Raw genomic sequence first — 16,698 nt, 5'->3', positions numbered from 1 at the left:
ATGTACCAGGACTCATCTCCAACTGTTGTTGGTGAGTCAAACCAAGTTTCAAAATCTTCAGTAGGTGGGAGGTCACACAAGAGCCCGAACAGCCAAAAGTGTTTGCAACACCTAAACAGTAGTATTGGTAATACAACAATTACTAAAAATCAGAAGACTATAATAAAGAACAACTAAATTCACTTCATTAAAAAAATCCATTTTCCTTTGTTTGTTTGCTTATTGTTAGGTGTAGATATGATGGCATGCCATACACCTATTTTGGGAGGAATTACTTCATTTGCAAGTTTACTTATACACCAAGAAAAAACAAAAAAGATATGATGATACAAGCTTTGACTAAAAGTATCAAGAAGATGCTACTTTTCTTTAAAAAAATAGAAAAGGAAAATAGGTAAAGCAAACTTTGATATAAGAAAAAAACTCAGTATGTTTTTTTTTAAACTCAGTATGTTTGTTAGAAAGATTCATTTACTAAGTCACCACAGTAATTCATGCTTAGAGAAGCATGACTTGTCATTAAGCTTAGTGTGCTTCAACTTCACTATCCCAACCGAAAACTAAAAGTACCAAACTAAAATCAATCTGAATTTTATCAAAAACAACAGAACCGGAAGTGACAAGCTCTATCACACCAAAATACAACTCACTTGGTGTGTAAATTGTAGATTGTGTAGATCATTTCCATGTAAGAACACCCATTTAATACGTAAACCAGTTACACGATTGATAACGAGCAACGATCTCTCTAAACTATATATCTCTGTTGACCAAAACGGCCATTTATTCCTCGTGGCCATATTTCTGATCATCACGTACATGTACATCTACACTGTCACTAGTTTTCTGAAACGGCCTCAGTCCCTTAAGAATCTTAAAGGTACACTTCGTATTAGTGTGTTTTCCCGTAAAACAGATATATATAAAATGAAGACATTAGATAAAACAAAGACAAATGTGTGAGAGTAGAAAACAAGAGAAACAATTAACTCAAACTATAGAAAAAAAAACATATTTAGGGTTTCCGGAAGACTCTGCCGGCGATAAGAGCGGCGTCCATGACAATGGAGATGACATCAATGACTTCATCGGGATCGCATGTGTTACCATTAAACGTTGGTTGCTTCGTATTGCTGAAATTGTTCATGCAGTTTATGAACTTCTGACTACACTCTTGGCTTAGATAATCATCTACATCAATATCAATTACTTATGGTTAGCTAAAATTGTAAATTAAAAGTGGGAATAATAGAGAAAAATTGAGTGTATGTATGTGGTTAATTACTATTCTTGGATTGGACACAAGCATCATGCTTCATGCAACATGAATCAAGACCATCGCAAGGTCTCTCTCCAGGACATCCACTGTACAATAGTCCACAGTACTTTCCATACCTCAAAAGTGGAGGCACTGTCCAGATTATTAAGCATTATATTATTATTTTCCATAATACAGAAAATGACACGTGTGTGAATTTTACTAGGATTATTTATTTAGTTTAGAAATTGTTCACCTGAACAGAACTCTGATTCACATTTCCGGCTACATTCTTTGCTCTGCCCAAAACAATTCAAATATCAATGATCAGTATTAAACCGGATGTAAACCAAAGGAGATACCAAATACCAATTTCTGGTTTGTATTAAGAATTTTTTTTTTTGTAACAGATCAATGTGTTTTCTAAAGGGCTCCATTATTAACTAGTTTTTATCTCTGTTTTCATGATCCGTAACAATCTTTTGATTCATATCAAAACGAAAAAAAAAACAGAAAGAAAAAAAAAAAGATCTAACCAGAGAAACGGTAGGATGAGTGAGCTGAACACCGACGTTAAGAGCAGAGACGGAGACAGAGAAGAAGAATGACAAAAGGAAACAGGAAAGTATGATCGGAGCCGCCATCGTTTTTTGTAAAAAAAAAAGTCCACTGGAAAAGCTCGGAAAGTGAGAAGAATATAAACTGAAAATTATAAAGGAAGAAAGTGTGAAGGTAGAAGACGAAGAGTCCGTGACTGACTTTGTTTGTCGTCTCATGTCTCGTGACTACTCTACTAATCATTTACCACATGCGTCTTCTTCATTAGAAAGCTCACCCGATTCTTCAATCTATTGGGCTTTATAAAGCTTTTTGGGCCAAGTTGGTTGGTTAAGTAAGCATTCAAGGTTTCTCCCAAACCGATTTTCTAATTCCATTCATTGGTTAAGTTTCAATTATCTGGTTTAGTCCTTTTGAGATAACTTTAATTAAAGAACTAGATTCGGAGGGCGGGTATATTTTTTGTTGAAAAAATTATTTTACGTAATGAAAACTATGATTTTAAAAAATTATATATTTTGATTTTTTTGAACTTTATCTAAAATTTATTTATATGACTTATTTTTGATCTTTTAAATAGGACTTAATTTTTGAAGACTCAAAATAATTCTGACTTGTATTATGATTTTGTTTATTTAACCCATTTTTAAACTTATTTCACACTGATTTTATTTTTAATATTTTAATTTAAATAAAATATTTTATATTTTCAACCCGCTATGTATTAATAAAATTATTTTTGTATGTTTTAATCTTTTTCTATAATTTTATTAAACTTAGTTTATATGATTTAATTTTTCATTTTAAATGAAACTATTTTTTAAGGATTTGAGATAATTTAGCCTTGCATTATGGTTTTGACAATTTAATAATTTGTTATTTCAACTTGATTTTATTTTAGTGGTTTAATTTAATAAATATTAATAATATAAAATAATAATTATTAATAAATAATTAATGAGTATTGAAATGGTTAAAAAAATTGTTTTATCGTCTAAAAGTTGAATATGTGCTGAATAATAATGTGGAAGAAAAAAAACTGTTATGAAATGTTAAAAATAAATAAGAATGTGTTGAATCTTGAAACCATTATAGATAACTAGTTCATTTTCCGCGCCACGCGCAGATATTGTCTTATAAATTTTAAATTTAATTTTTTTAAAAAAATATTTAAGGTTTAATTTACATTATTTGATACCAAAAATCACAAAGAAAGGGAGGTTATAAATTAAATGCAATAAGTTAGTTATTATTAATAGAATGAATAAATAATTAAACATAACATATATGTCATGTTCCTAATTTAATAGAATAGATACTGAATTGAATTTCAAAAATGTTACTTTATAATAATGAACCAAAAATAAATATTATTTAAGATGTCAACTTAACAGCTTTTCAATTATTTATATTAATATTTTGTAAATATGATACTATCTGTATTTGTTTGGCTATTTAGAGAAAATGTTTTTTTGTCATATGTTTGTTTCATTGCTTTTTTTTTGTCAATGTTTGATTCATTGCTTAAGCCCAAATGGCTTTTACAAAATGGTTTTGACATAATCCATTACAAATTTACAACCATAATAAGTCCAACACATGCTGAAATTAGGTTACTGGTTGTCATGAACCAAGTGACGTCATCACCGTCGCACCACCATTGTAGGTTTCAGAATTCCTCTTCTCTTCGCAAAACAAATTTGACCATTGGTTTTCAGAACCCACCATCACACTCTTTAGGAACAGTTCATAACTCATGGCAGTAAACAACCTATTAAGAATAGGGCACCGATTGTTGATAACACATGGCTATATAAGAATCCACCATCACATTCTGATTCTTCATTGACCATCGTCTATGTTTCTGTTCTTCAACTATATGCTTCGTCAATCCTTAAATCAATAAATCGAACTTTGTTGTGAAAAAAATACGTAACTGTTGCTTTTTGTTACAAAAAAAAAAAGAAATACGTAATTGTTGCTTTCAAGAAAAAAAAAACAAAACTGTTTTTGTTGGACAAATAGAACTGATTAGTGCTTTAATAACATTAGATACATTTATATAAAGACAATAATAAGTGGTTGAAATAATTGTTGGACCCTAATTTTATCAATGGGTCAGAGTGCTATTTGCTATTTCAATAGAATAGATTTGGAGAAATGATTTAATTGCTTCAAGAGGATAAGCTTGAGAAATGAACAAGATACGTGAAAATTAGCAGATTCACTGATCGATAATACATCTCCATTGAAGCATCAGGACCTTGTATAGATGATGAAGACTCGCCAAGGGTTTAGGAGCAACCGATTCTCCAAAACCAGCAGATGCATAACAAAATCGACATCCGGTTCACTTTAATTTGCACCGGGAGGCTGGTTAACAAACTTCAATTGTTGTCAAACCCAAGAATTGGGAATTAGGTTACCGATCATCGGGGTAGCAACGATGAGCGCCGCCAATTGATTGATTTTTTTTTTTGTGGTCTTCTACAGATTCCGTTCCTCCATCGTTGTTCTTCCTCGCTCGCTCTCTCGGAATCGCAGGTAAGTTTCAAATCAGTGAACCTTAATTGTCTCCGTTATGCATCTAACTGTCTCTTCGAGGTTGATCATTGTGATGTTGAAACCCTAATTTGTGCGCTCATCTTCTTAATCGCGTCCGTAATCTCTACTTCGCTGTGTGTTTTGTAGATCTCTTCAGAACTTTCTAGGTTTACCGTCCTGAAAAATCGCTTTATCTCGTCGTGATCAGTAACGATTATCACAGCAATCGTAAGTTTTGCGATTCCTATAAACCTGCATCCTACTGAAGCTTGACAGATCTGTGTACTATTTGATTTGATAATCTCAACGAGTCTAGTTCTTAGTCCATAGTTTTCTAAAACGCGTGTTTGGCTTCTGACTCGTGGTGTGGATATACTCAAAAATAGAACTCTAAATAGAGAGAGGTTTTTGGAGAATTAAAGTTTTCCAGTTGGTGCATGAATCGAATTTGCAGCAGTTAGAATGAATTTAATCAAAATCTGTGTCTTTTGATTGGTGACTTCAATTAGTTGTTACTCCTATAGTTGTCTAAACGCTTGACTTTGGCTGATTGATAGATTAAAAAAATGGAACTCTAAATCGAGAGGACTCTGTAGAATGAAAGTTTTAACTGGCGCATGATTCCTCATCTAGTTTGATATGAATTCAGGTGCGTAGCAGCTTGAGATATACTTATATTAGAGGTTGACATGAGGTGAAACGCCTGCTGGAGGGAACTGGAAGGCCGTGCCATTTCCACCACATGTGGTCACTTATTATGTATCCAATTTACACTTCTACTTATCTTTTATACTCTATCTGCCTTTCTTCGGCCTTGTCTTGATGAATAATATACCTGTGAGCTTGATACGATGACCTTAACATCATGACACGGTACTGAAGATGCTAGCAAGATTCTCAGTAATGATGGGGCCTGTCCCATTTGTGATCAAGTACTCTCCAAGAGGTGAATAGCTCCCTCCTAACCTACTTTCCTATCTTCAGTTTAGCCTTATTTTTCCTTGTTTCCTACTTGACAGTTTATCTTCGTTTTCTATCTTAGTTTAATGAAACCTGTGGATACCAATCCAAATGAAGAATGGGTAAATGTAAGTTGTTGAGTTAGAGTACGCAAAAATGCTATAGCTTTTCTTACTTTCCAGTTTTATGATATTCCCTATCTTACATATCCTCATTACTTACCTTTGTTATCAGATGGCGATGGCTGGAATTTCTCCACAAATAAGTATCCTTTCCCTAATTGTAGTCTTTTTTTACTCTTGGTAGATTTTTTCAGTTGCAATTTATGTTCTTCAGTTGAACAATTTTCCTCTGTGTTTTAAATCTAAACTCAATTGCTCTAACTCTTTCTGCTCTGTGTCTTTTGCATTTGTAAAAGTTGATAACAACATGTATAAGGTTCAACGAACCTCCTTCTCTTTTCCTTAATTTAATCCAGTGATGAAGAGTGCATACCGAAGTGTAATGTTTTACATCTCGCAAAGAGACTTAGAGATGCAGTACAAGATGAATAGAGCTGTTGCGCAGTGTCGTCAGAAATGTGAGGGCATGCAAGCAAAGTATAGCGAGAAAATGGAGCAGGTACATACAGCATATCAGAAGATGGGAAAGAGGTGTCAGATGATGGAGAAAGCGGTAGAAAACTTGACCAAGGATAAACAAGAGCTCCAAGAGAAGTTCTCCGAGAAATCAAGGTCAGTAATTTAACATATGTTTTGTTTGCCTGGTTCTGTTCTTCATCTTACACTCAACTGTAACAATATGTTACATTGGTTCTTCTTAAACACCAGACAGAAGAGTAAACTTGATGAGATGTATGACCAGCTAAGAAGTGAATATGAGTCAGTCAAACGCACAGCCATCCAACCAGCAAATAACTTCTATCCACGACAACAGGAGCCTGAATTTTTCTCAAACCCACCATTTAACATGATAGAGAACAGAGAACCCACTCGCAAAGGTTAATTAACAACAACACTGTACTCTTATGATTCTGTCCGTTGTTCGATAATTATCTCAAAGTCAAGTTGATTTATTTGGCGCAGACCGGTGGTTTTACTCTCCTGGAATACCAGGATCCAAAGATGAGATATGGCCAGCAAGACAGAACAATTCAAACCAGGGTCCATTTGACATCTCCAACGACTTAACCGCAATTCCAACTGACCTTGGAAACAGAAGAGCAGGAGGAGGACATCAAACATTTGGTGGCGGTGGCAACTCTAATCCGCAATCAATTCTACGAAACCTTATTCTCTCCCCTATTAAACGCTCTCAGCTGTCTCGTTCCCGCCCTCAACTGTTCACGTAAGCAACCTAACCCAAAACTTGAGCAAATTCATATTAGATACTTGGGTTTATTTAAAAAACAACACTTGTTGCATCACTTCCCAGCTTGTAGCTGAAGGATCAAATTCAAGTGTTTTGAACCTGAGTGGATATAAGCACTAATGGTCACAAACCAGTAAGTGACTCTTTGTTTTTTATAAGCTTACTGTCTTAGCAAGTAAAATCTTAGGATTTGAGAAATTGAAGAACTCTCGTCTCTATAAATAGTAATGATAAATCATATATTTTAGTAGAATCAATATAGTGAAACTACTTACAAGGATGTAAGATGACGAGCAAATATAAAAAAGACATTTTTGTAAAAATAAAGGGAAAAAAAGAGACAGTTATAGGTAAGCACTTGTGGCAAATAGTGTATTGTTCACTGAGGGCTCAGGTTCTCTTGTTTGGTCCAAAGACGTATTTGATCAGCGCCTCTTTAATAGGTAGCATCTCTGGGAACTCTTTGCTTAGTTTAGCACCATCCAATTCATTGTTGCTTCGAGGAGCAACAATGACTTTAGCTTGTTCTTCAACTGTGAAGTTAGACCATTTAAATCCTGGCTCGATGTAACTCTTGTACATCTCCAGTATCTCGTTGTGGCTCACCACCCCTGGGTTGGTGAAGTTCCATATTCCTCTCAGGTTTCTCTTGGCCATCTCTATGGAGATTGGAAGTAGCTCGTCTAGAATGGTCATGCTGTTCGGGATGTTCACCACTTTGTTGTAACGCGAGATCTTGGTGATGAAGTTTCTCGGGTTGTTTAGGTCTGATGAGATTGGCATCCGGACTCTCAAAGTACATACATTGTCAAACTCTCTCAAAAGCTCCTCGACCTGGTGACCAGAAGAAGAAACAAAACAGAGTCACTTCTTGGTAATGAGAGCGTTATGAGTTAAATAAAGAACATTACCATGGCTTTGGTTTTGGAGTAGAAAGAACCAGTGAAGTTGGGCTTGTCTTCCTCCTTGAAGCCAAGACCAGAACCCTCAGGATGTGCAGCATCGTACTCAAAGATGCAACCGGTGGCGAAATTCATCATCAAGAGACCACTCTCTCTGCAAACATCTGCAAGAGTCAACGTACCAGCGACATTGACACGAATGGTCTCGGCTTTGTGAGATTCACACCAGTCAACGTTAGGTCTCCCGGTCAAACCAGCAGCGTTAAACACATGAGTCGGCTTGATGCTACGAATATCAGCAATAAGAGAAGCTCTGTCCTCCAAACGTCCTTTCCCATACTCATATGTAATCCCTTGCTTCTCACATAGTTTCCCTAGAAGACCACCGATCCACCCAGTCTTACCATAGATCAAAAACTTTAACGAGGCTTTGTCATTAGAACCAGCAGTCTTGTTGTTAGGTGTTACGACCGTGAATGTCTGAACGGTGTTGCTCGACGCCTCTTTCTTCTCATCAGAAACATCCGAGAGTCTTCCACCAGGCATCATAAGCATCCTCGGATGAGGAAGCAAAGCTCCAGAGACATCACCCCACCACTCAGGGTTCTGAATGTACCATTCCATTGTCTTCTTCAACCCATCTTCCCACCTGGTTCTCTCCGACCAACCCAGATTCTTCAGCTTCTGATCATCAAGGAAGTACCTCTGATCATTAAAAGGTCGATTCTCCACAAACTGAATGCTTGATTCAGGATCTTTCCCTAGAAGTTTGCAGATGTCTCTCGCCACATCAATAACTCTTCTTTCTCTCTTTGTTCCGATGTTGTACACGTGACCAACTTCTCCTTTGTGAAGAACAACCTCAAAGGCTTCAGCTACGTCTTCACAGTACAAGTAACTCCTGACGTTAGATCCATCTCCATGGATCGGAAGCGGCTTACCACTCATAGCTAACAACATGAACTTAGGAATCATTTTCTCAGGAAACTGGTTAGGCCCATAAACATTGTTCCCACGGGTAGTGATAACAGGCAATCCATATGATCGACCATAAGCCATCACAAGCATCTCAGCACCAGCCTTAGTAGCTGAGTATGGATTCGTCGGTAAAAGCTGAGAAGCTTCATGGTTACCAACAGCAGCATCCTCATCTGTTTCTCCATAGACTTCATCGGTACTCACATGAATAAACCTCCTGATCTGTCCTGTTACTTTACAGGCTTCAAGAAGAACATGAGTGCCGTATATATTGTTCTTGGTAAACTCAAAGCTGTTACCGAAGGAGTTGTCAACATGGGTTTGAGCAGCAAAGTGCATGATGGTATCGATGTTTTCAGTGATGAGAAGGTAGCTAACGAGGTCATCACTAGCGATATCTCCTTTGACAAACTTGAAATTTGGAGAAGAATGCGAAGGGTTGAGATTCTTGAGATCTGAACAGTAATCAAGCTTGTCCAAGACAACGATCTTGTAATCTGGATAGCTACGGATTAGTCTGTTGGCAACATGAGAAGCAATAAATCCAGCAGCTCCAGTTATGAGAATGTTCTTGGGCTTATATGTAGTAGCCATTTTAAAATGAAATACCTGTAACAACAACAAAAAGATTATAACATCAAATGGATGCAAGCAAATACAGAAAAAAGCAGATCCAGATCCAATCACCAGATCTTAAAGAAGAAAACAATGACACATTGATACGGGATCATGTAAACAGACAACATCCAGGAAACTAGATCGTATGTTACGTTACTCACATTACATCATTTGCAAATCTAGTGTAAAGCATTAGATAATTTTCAGAAGAAAGAAAAAGAGAGAAACATTTCATGTACCAACACAATTCAGATAACCTTAGGACGAATGATCCTTAGAGATAGAGAGAGATCAAAAAGAAAGAACAGTATGGAGGAAGAAGAGGAAGAAGGAAAATCTACGGTCCACGGAGCTTCTCTGGACACTGCGCCTCTTATATTCTCAGACAGTTACGGAGAACCGTACGAGCGAATTGACGGTTTTACCCTAAGTTGTCTTACTTATTACAGTTTTCACGTGAGCTTAGCGTCCGACATAAAGAAACTCATGTCTCTTTTTTTTGTGATCAATAAAGAAACGTCTTTTTTTAAAGAAACTGATGTCTTTTTCTTGTTTGTTCTTTTTATTGTCTTTTTCTTGTTTGTTCTTTTTATTGTCTTTTTCATACGCATTTATAATAGGAAAATTCAAGAATAATCAAAAAGGATAAATTAAGATAATTAATTGCTTATTTAAAAAGAAGGGAGCAAAATAAATTATTTTCATTATTTCTCTAGTTTTATATTCCAATTGAGGATTAATATCACTTGTTTGATTTAACTAAACAATAATATGATTTTCGTTATGGTTAGAATTGGGAATTGATTAAAATCAATGGCTTGTTTATGATCTAAAGTGTAACGAACGGCACATGTCATGTCAGTTTAAATATTATCAATGCTAGATTGAATGCAATCTACATGTCAACCCGTGATTAAGTTATCAGTTTAATTCAATTCAACAAAAGAAAAAGATCAGAGATTAAAATATAACGGATCATTCAATGCAGATGCTTAGTTCACGCAACGCTATAATTTAATTCCTTCCTCAAATACATTCTCCCATGTGCTTATTAAAAGAAAACAGAAAGTCGTTAACAATAAATGGAAACTCAGTGACATGTGCTTGGTTCAGGCTTATATGGGGGTGTTGTCCCAGCCTAGTAAACCGGTTTCCTTAAAACCGGTTTGGTTTTATTTTCTGGCAGCCATTGAGAAAATGGCTAATTATAATGTGCATGAAGAATGATTCACGGAAGGTAAAGATCTAATAGCCAATGACTTTTGGTAACTATTCCATGTTTATCGGCTTAACGATTCTCTATATTAACGACTTAGATTCAATGCTTTCCGATAACCAAAGAGACTTTCTCTCATTGTTGAAGAACCAACCCATAAGGTAGTAATGGGACCTATCTTGAAGTTTAAGAAGTATATAATCACCACCGTCTTATTCTCTTCCATGAACTACGCCTATAGCAAATTCAAAGACTATGGAGCCAACAAGATAACCGAAACCATTACCGGTAACAACCAGGGATCAGACTGATCTAACCAAATCTTGCGAGTTACAACATCAGAGTCTTTTATTATATCATTTGAAAGTTGTTGAAATCAGAGCCTAGCCCAATAATACTCTACACAAAAAACTAGGACCGGAGACCCTAAATAGTTGTGCCTATAGGTTCATGTGTGCTGCTACTGCAACCGCTGCTGCTCCGGCTGGACCAAACTGTGATTGTGCTTGCAACAGCTTAGCATCGATGGCCATATTGTTGTTGTTGCTTGACTGTTCTATATTAGGGACTTGTGATTGGAAATAAGGGTTTGGGCGGTTCACAATCTCCACGTTTGTTTGGTTAGTCCTAGCAGCTGGCGGTACGGTGACAAATTCTTGTGGTTTAGGCTGAAAAGAAGCCTCAACCTTGCTGTTATTTGGGTTCATCATGGTGTTTGCTTTGAAGTAGCAGTGAGGAGATGATACCGCGCTTCTGAAGTAAGCTTCTTTAAGGTTCCTACCATTCTCATAACTAACAGATGATTCCACAACACGTCCTGCTCTACCTGTAGACACACACAGAGACTAAATTGATTACAATGGGTTCTATGAAGTCTCCAACTTTAGGAGATAAATAGGTTTTTACCAGATGGTGGTACTCTTGGAGGAGGTCCTAAAGCTCTAGTTCCTGCAGGAATTGGTTGACTGGTGGAATGGACTACACTTGAATGAACTGTAGACCTGTGGAAGATGATAAACAAGAGGTAGAGAACATATTAAAACTCCGTTTAATCAGAAGAAAGAACAATAAGAAAGAAGAAGAAACACACCGAGGAAGTGAAACGTGCTTCCTCTCAAGAGGTATGACCGGCCCATTTCTACTGCTATTCTCCTCTAAGTAATTGAACTGCTTCCTAAGATGTCCTATGGCGCTACAACAACGAAGTCAAGCTTTTAGCAAAACAGATGAAATGAAGTTAATGATCAGTCAAAAAACAACACAAACCTAGGATATACGAAACTTGATCCTTCAGAACCGCTCATATAGTCCTTGAGCAACTGGGGATGGTACTCCAGTATCTCCCTGTAAATAAGTTCCCTAATGTCATCCTTTGTCAACCTTCTTCTCTCAAACTCAAACTCCATCTTCGAGATTGGCTGACATGAAGGTTCTCTCTCAACCTTAGCAAGACCCTTAAAGTAAGGATCAGCCAGTGCCTCTGCAGCAGTTGGTCTATCCTTTGGATCGAAAGCCAACAGCCTCTGCAAAAGTCTGATTGCTAAAGGATCTGCTTTGGAGAACTTTTGAGAGAAGGTGACAGGATCTTTCTTCTTCATTTCACTCAAGTACTTTCTAGCTTTATCATTTCTAACCTGTAATCATATATACAGATGTTTTAGCTATTACAATTTCAAATAACCATAAATGTAAAAGCAGACAAAAAGGTAATCAATCATACTCCAGAAATAGTCTCTAGTTTTGGTGTGCCAAGAAGATCAGTAATCAACTCCAACTGATGAGAAATGTTTTTCCCAGGAAACAATGGCTTCCCTGTTAGTACCTCTGCAAATATGCAACCAATGCTCCATATGTCTATAGCTGGAGTATACTGCAAAATAAATAGTAAAAGCAAATCAGACTATGAGAAGGAAAAAAAACAAAAGTATAGATGTTTTGCAGATGCAAAAGAAACCACTCAATTGAGATAACCTGATACAAGGTTACCTGATTTCACAGGTTTTCAACCTCCAGGAGAGTTCAAAAGTCATCCCTGAACAAGAACTATTTCAATATTCTTTATCCCACAGGGACTCAATTCTATACAGCTAATATCTATTAACAACAGTAAGCCTCAGAAACTGTACACTAAACCATATCCAGTACACAAGACATAAGCATGTAGGAATACAGAAGGAGAGGAAGAGAACCAACCAGTGTGCATAGATAAAAGAGTTTGAAGTCCAAAGAAACACATACCTTAGTAAAGAATGATCCACAGAGCTCAGGCGCTCTGTACCATCTTGTGGCAACATAGTCCTGCATTGAAGAGAGATGTCAAAAACGCAGAACATGAAGAAAGTTAACAAACAAAAAGCGGCAACGAGGGATACAAACCGTCCACAAGACTGTTGTAGGAGTATCATTGAACGCTACTCTAGCCAATCCAAAGTCACAAACTTTCAACTTGCTGTTTGCATTCGCCAGTATATTCTTCGGCTTAAGATCACGATGATAAACATTAGCCGTATGCATAAACTTCAAGGCGCGAAGCATCTGGTAAAGGAAAAACTGGTGGTGATCGCGAGTCAAATCATCATTGGCTTTAATAACTTGATGAAGATCGGATTCCATGAGCTCAAAGACAACGTAGATGTCTTTGAACTCTCGCTTGGAAGGAGGAAGCATGATGCTTTTGATCTCCACTATATCCGGATGCCTTAGGAGCCTAAGAAGCTTAACCTCACGGAGGATCCGAAGCGCGTCGGAGATGTGTTCGAAGATGTCATTGATCTTCTTGATTGCGACTTTCTCTCCCGTGTGCGTGTCGATGGCTGCGCACACAACTCCGTAGCTTCCTTTGCCGATGACTTCGAGGATTCGGTATCGGTTGGCGTCACCGTACTCTGTGAAAAATTCCATCTCTTTCGTGTCCTAATCAAAGACAAAACATAAACTTTAACATCAAATTTTGATCATACAATAAGGTAAAGGTTGTTAAGTTATCAAAAAGGTTTGACTTTTAAATCTCTGATTAACAAATTGAGAGACTAACCCTCATCCTTCAAAGTTATCGACTTTAATCTTGCCCTGATTGATTCCAATCGATACGAACAAACCCAGAAACTCAAAACTCACAAAACTATCTCAGACAAGTTCTCACAATAGTGAAGAAGACAAAGAGAGAAGAAGAAAACAAACCCTAGAAGCAGCGATCGGAGAAGAAGAGACGAGAGAGAGAGAGAGAATCCCAAAGGCTTTATCGAAATAGAATTTGTTATCCTCGTGCTACTTATTGCGTACGGTTTAAAAGTCTCATAAGAGTGGCAGTTTCGTTATTGTTACCAACTCTAAGGGTGTATATAGGTTTTGATAGTTTTCCTTCCATGACCTCTTTGGAAAAGTACTCATTGGGTTAAGCCAACTGTTGCATGGACTTGGACCGTTGATAAGTTCTCTATCTCACATTGGGATTTAAATTATATCCCCTCTTTTTGCCAAGTGGTCCATTTATCCCTCCACGTGGAAGAGAAATTTAATCAACTAAAGTACTATATTTTCTTCTTATGATAAAAACAAATTCCTAATTAATAAACAAATCAATTAATCTATCTTTTTTAGGTAACAACTATTCCAGTTGACTAAATTCATATGTATTCAATTATCCGGATTAATTAATAAAAACAAATCATTCATCCATCTTTAATTTTCTTTTTCAGGAAACAATTATCCAGTTGACTAAATTCATATGTAAACAATTATTTTTAGAAGATATTAATTTGGCAACATATTTGACATTGATTATTAATTATTCTTAGAGATTTTACCAGTTCAAAGTTCAAACACGATGACATACACGAATATAAGACGCATGAGTTTTTTTGGTAAAATTTATATCTTTGACATCTCAATCAAAAAGTTTAAAATAGAACTAGAACTTGTGCGGGTGTTTGGTTTAATTTGTCTTCAACGTAAACTCATAAATCGTTGGTTTTAATAAAAAAATTCATATATATTTTTTATGTTTTGTAATTTACATATAAAGTAGAATATATTATTTTATAATATAAAGTTTTAATAATATTTTTTTTATTTGTACATAATACTATATTACAAAATTTATAATTTGATGTTGTTTGAATTATACTATTCATATATTAATCTGTTGTTGTTTTTTGTTAATTTATTTTAAAATGAAACAACATACTAATTTTTTTAATTATTTGCATTAGTTTTCTATGAATTATTATTAATTTTATGATATTTCGTTTTCTTGAAAATTGAACTCTCTAAATTTTTATATTTGACTAAACTAAATAAGGTAATATTGTACTTAAAAGTTGTTTTATATAATATATACTATATACAAAGTTAGTATGAGTCTGTTGTTTTACGTTGATGACAAAAAAAAATACACTATATATTTCAGTTTGTTTGTGTTTTTAATTTCACCACAAAGAAACAACAATCATTGTAATTAATTAATTTAAATTTATTTTAAATGTAGTAGTAGAATCTGTAAATAAATAGAAATAGAAAGTACTTAATTTATTGTAAACGCAATGACTAAATGTGTAAATAAAAGAAAAAATTTAATTTGTTATTCATGTTTCCAAACATTTTTCATTTATTCTACTATCCATGTTTCCAAACATTTCCAAAAGATGCCTCAGTTTTAATAATATACTCCCTCCGTTTTTTTATATTTGATGTTTTAGAGGAATTTTTTTGTTCCAAATTATTTGACGTTTTCAATTTTTTATGTAAAATTTATTACTAACTAATGCTAGATGACCAATGATATTATAGTTTCTATTTTATTATTGGTTAAATTATGATTAGGTAAACAATTAATGATGTTTTTTTTAGAAAATTAAATGTTTTTTAATCTTTGCGCACAATCTTAAAGCGTAAAATATAAAAAAAACAGAGGGAGTAGATTTTAAACATTTAATATAATTCAAACCCATATCGAGAAAAAAATCTTCCGTATATCATCAACTGATTGGCTTCATATCTGATTATCTGTCTTTCGTTCGTGTGTTTAGTCATTTTTCCTATTCGTGATAATAATAAAAAATCAAAACAAAAAAAAAGAAGGTTGAAATCCTCATTGGAATAATGGTATCTCTTAATCTTAGTGCCTACTGCAAGATTTGTTTTTTTTAATAAAAAAATTAACAGAAATATAGCTTCTGTGAAGCCAAGGAGTTGATATCAATTTACACAAATTGGCTTTTGTGTTTATTGAAAAGACCAACTTCTAGTGTCCGACTCAAATAAAGAGTTTATCTCGTAAGGGCACAATTCATTTAAAGGTTAAGATTATATTTGATCAAGATTTAATATGAAAATAAAAAGAGTTTCAACATTAATTTTTTTGTTACATCTTTATATATAAAGTAGACTTTTTCCCTTCTTCCGACAAGTGGCAGGGGGGTTTGCTGCCACGTGTCATCTTTTTGTCTTTTTACATTTTAGATCATTCTTCTTTTAGATTATTGCAATTTGGTTCACTATTTTCTAATTATACATTATCTAATCCTTCTCACACTAACCATCATCATTTGAATTTTGCTAATATATTTTAATCTATTTTATTGTTCAAAAAATTGCAAAACGAATAAAGAAATAAGTAAAAAATATAAATGTACTTTAAATATTTAATTTATTCGCAGCTAAAAATAACATAAACTTTCGTTATTTTATTATTTTTTACTATTTTCTATTATTTCATTTACAACTATATATTTATCTTAATATTAACCAAACTAAAGCAGAACACATAATTTAAACATAAAACCACCATAATCCCAGAGAAGAAAAAAAGCCAAAGAAACACTAACTCAATAAAGGTCCAGAGCTCAAAGGCGATCAAGAACGAAAACTAACTTACCCCACTTTATCATAGAGTATCTTGGCCAGAACAATCAAAAGTCAGTAAAATGTAGAAATATAATCTTCAGATAAAGCAATCCCTCGAACACAAATGAGCGTGATCAAGGACCAATGCAAAGAACCAAGAAAGCGGGTTAGAGTAAGAATAATCAACAGAAGGCCAAAATCACCACGAAGCAGGAAGAGACATACATAACAAACGATAAGCACAACCACCAGCTAAGAGGTAAGAAGCATCTCACAAACTAAACAAGCACAAACAAGACGCCTATGCCGGGGAAGAACCACAAAATTCTGGATAGAAGGGACCAAAGCTCCAAGAGTCTAATATCACACATTTATACTAAGGGAAGAAGAGAACAACATGAGTGAGGGAGAAATGAAGCCAACCCCCGAGAAACATGAGTCCAGACTTG

At 35.0% G+C, this 16,698-nt stretch overlaps 4 protein-coding genes across 7 annotated transcripts; 1 reads left to right on the top strand and 3 right to left on the bottom strand.

Moving 5' to 3' along the window:
• Nucleotides 1-870: 870 nt before the first annotated feature.
• LOC106319652 (phospholipase A2-alpha) lies at nucleotides 871-2,044 on the bottom strand. Its single transcript, XM_013758033.1, has 4 exons — nucleotides 1,795-2,044; nucleotides 1,515-1,557; nucleotides 1,286-1,411; nucleotides 871-1,191 (listed from the first exon to the last, which is right to left on the bottom strand). Exons 1-4 carry the CDS (start codon nucleotides 2,032-2,034, stop codon nucleotides 1,016-1,018), a joined length of 585 nt encoding a protein of 194 aa, XP_013613487.1. The 5' UTR covers nucleotides 2,035-2,044; the 3' UTR covers nucleotides 871-1,015.
• Nucleotides 2,045-5,094: 3,050 nt separating this feature from the next.
• LOC106319664 (E3 ubiquitin-protein ligase CCNB1IP1 homolog) lies at nucleotides 5,095-6,986 on the top strand. The gene is made up of 8 exons (XM_013758043.1): nucleotides 5,095-5,119; nucleotides 5,243-5,306; nucleotides 5,403-5,448; nucleotides 5,555-5,585; nucleotides 5,799-6,054; nucleotides 6,151-6,320; nucleotides 6,406-6,667; nucleotides 6,755-6,986. The coding sequence occupies exons 3-8, from the start codon at nucleotides 5,407-5,409 to the stop codon at nucleotides 6,759-6,761; spliced, it is 768 nt and encodes a 255-aa protein (XP_013613497.1). The 5' UTR covers nucleotides 5,095-5,119; nucleotides 5,243-5,306; nucleotides 5,403-5,406; the 3' UTR covers nucleotides 6,762-6,986.
• On the bottom strand, nucleotides 6,890-9,687 carry LOC106319662 (trifunctional UDP-glucose 4,6-dehydratase/UDP-4-keto-6-deoxy-D-glucose 3,5-epimerase/UDP-4-keto-L-rhamnose-reductase RHM2-like). 3 transcript variants are annotated; one of them, XM_013758040.1, is made up of 3 exons: nucleotides 9,429-9,687; nucleotides 7,603-9,180; nucleotides 6,890-7,525 (listed from the first exon to the last, which is right to left on the bottom strand). In XM_013758040.1, exons 2-3 carry the CDS (start codon nucleotides 9,163-9,165, stop codon nucleotides 7,082-7,084), a joined length of 2,007 nt encoding a protein of 668 aa, XP_013613494.1. In that variant the 5' UTR covers nucleotides 9,166-9,180; nucleotides 9,429-9,687; the 3' UTR covers nucleotides 6,890-7,081. The 3 variants fall into 3 exon arrangements, with proteins under 3 accessions (XP_013613494.1, XP_013613495.1, XP_013613496.1); XM_013758041.1 differs by having other exon boundaries at nucleotides 6,892-7,525; nucleotides 9,351-9,687; XM_013758042.1 differs by having other exon boundaries at nucleotides 6,892-7,525; nucleotides 9,447-9,687.
• Nucleotides 9,688-10,713: 1,026 nt separating this feature from the next.
• On the bottom strand, nucleotides 10,714-13,739 carry LOC106319665 (mitogen-activated protein kinase 18). Of its 2 annotated transcripts, none has more exons than XM_013758045.1 (8): nucleotides 13,586-13,739; nucleotides 12,782-13,318; nucleotides 12,644-12,703; nucleotides 12,126-12,275; nucleotides 11,672-12,039; nucleotides 11,496-11,597; nucleotides 11,312-11,406; nucleotides 10,714-11,231 (listed from the first exon to the last, which is right to left on the bottom strand). In XM_013758045.1, exons 2-8 carry the CDS (start codon nucleotides 13,304-13,306, stop codon nucleotides 10,846-10,848), a joined length of 1,686 nt encoding a protein of 561 aa, XP_013613499.1. In that variant the 5' UTR covers nucleotides 13,307-13,318; nucleotides 13,586-13,739; the 3' UTR covers nucleotides 10,714-10,845. The 2 variants fall into 2 exon arrangements, with proteins under 2 accessions (XP_013613499.1, XP_013613498.1); XM_013758044.1 differs by having other exon boundaries at nucleotides 13,440-13,666.
• Nucleotides 13,740-16,698: the final 2,959 nt, after the last annotated feature.

Source organism: Brassica oleracea, unplaced genomic scaffold, assembly GCF_000695525.1.
Source record: "Brassica oleracea var. oleracea cultivar TO1000 unplaced genomic scaffold, BOL UnpScaffold00534, whole genome shotgun sequence".
In the NCBI taxonomy this organism is placed as follows: domain Eukaryota; kingdom Viridiplantae; phylum Streptophyta; class Magnoliopsida; order Brassicales; family Brassicaceae; genus Brassica; species Brassica oleracea.
The sequence above is the reverse complement of the archived record's forward strand: the minus strand, read 5'-3'. Positions and strand labels throughout refer to the sequence as shown.

Excerpts from the sequence above, each read along its gene's own strand:
- LOC106319652 (XM_013758033.1), bottom strand. The coding sequence starts at position 2,034 with ATGAGACGACAAACAAAGTCAGTCACGGACTCTTCGTCTTCTACCTTC. Across the intron at positions 1,558-1,794 it reads CTCATCCTACCGTTTCTCTG|AGCAAAGAATGTAGCCGGAA; the intron begins GTTAGATCTTTT and ends TGTTTTGGGCAG. Across the intron at positions 1,192-1,285 it reads TTGTGTCCAATCCAAGAATA|ATGATTATCTAAGCCAAGAG; the intron begins GTAATTAACCAC and ends ATATTGATGTAG.
- LOC106319664 (XM_013758043.1), top strand. The coding sequence starts at position 5,407 with ATGAAACCTGTGGATACCAATCCAAATGAAGAATGGGTAAAT. Across the intron at positions 5,449-5,554 it reads CAAATGAAGAATGGGTAAAT|ATGGCGATGGCTGGAATTTC; the intron begins GTAAGTTGTTGA and ends CTTTGTTATCAG. Across the intron at positions 6,055-6,150 it reads AAGTTCTCCGAGAAATCAAG|ACAGAAGAGTAAACTTGATG; the intron begins GTCAGTAATTTA and ends CTTAAACACCAG.
- LOC106319662 (XM_013758040.1), bottom strand. The coding sequence starts at position 9,165 with ATGGCTACTACATATAAGCCCAAGAACATTCTCATAACTGGAGCTGCT. Across the intron at positions 7,526-7,602 it reads ACTCCAAAACCAAAGCCATG|GTCGAGGAGCTTTTGAGAGA; the intron begins GTAATGTTCTTT and ends TCTGGTCACCAG.
- LOC106319665 (XM_013758044.1), bottom strand. Across the intron at positions 12,704-12,781 it reads CTACAACAGTCTTGTGGACG|GACTATGTTGCCACAAGATG; the intron begins GTTTGTATCCCT and ends TCTTCAATGCAG. Across the intron at positions 12,040-12,125 it reads AACTAGAGACTATTTCTGGA|GTTAGAAATGATAAAGCTAG; the intron begins GTATGATTGATT and ends ATATGATTACAG.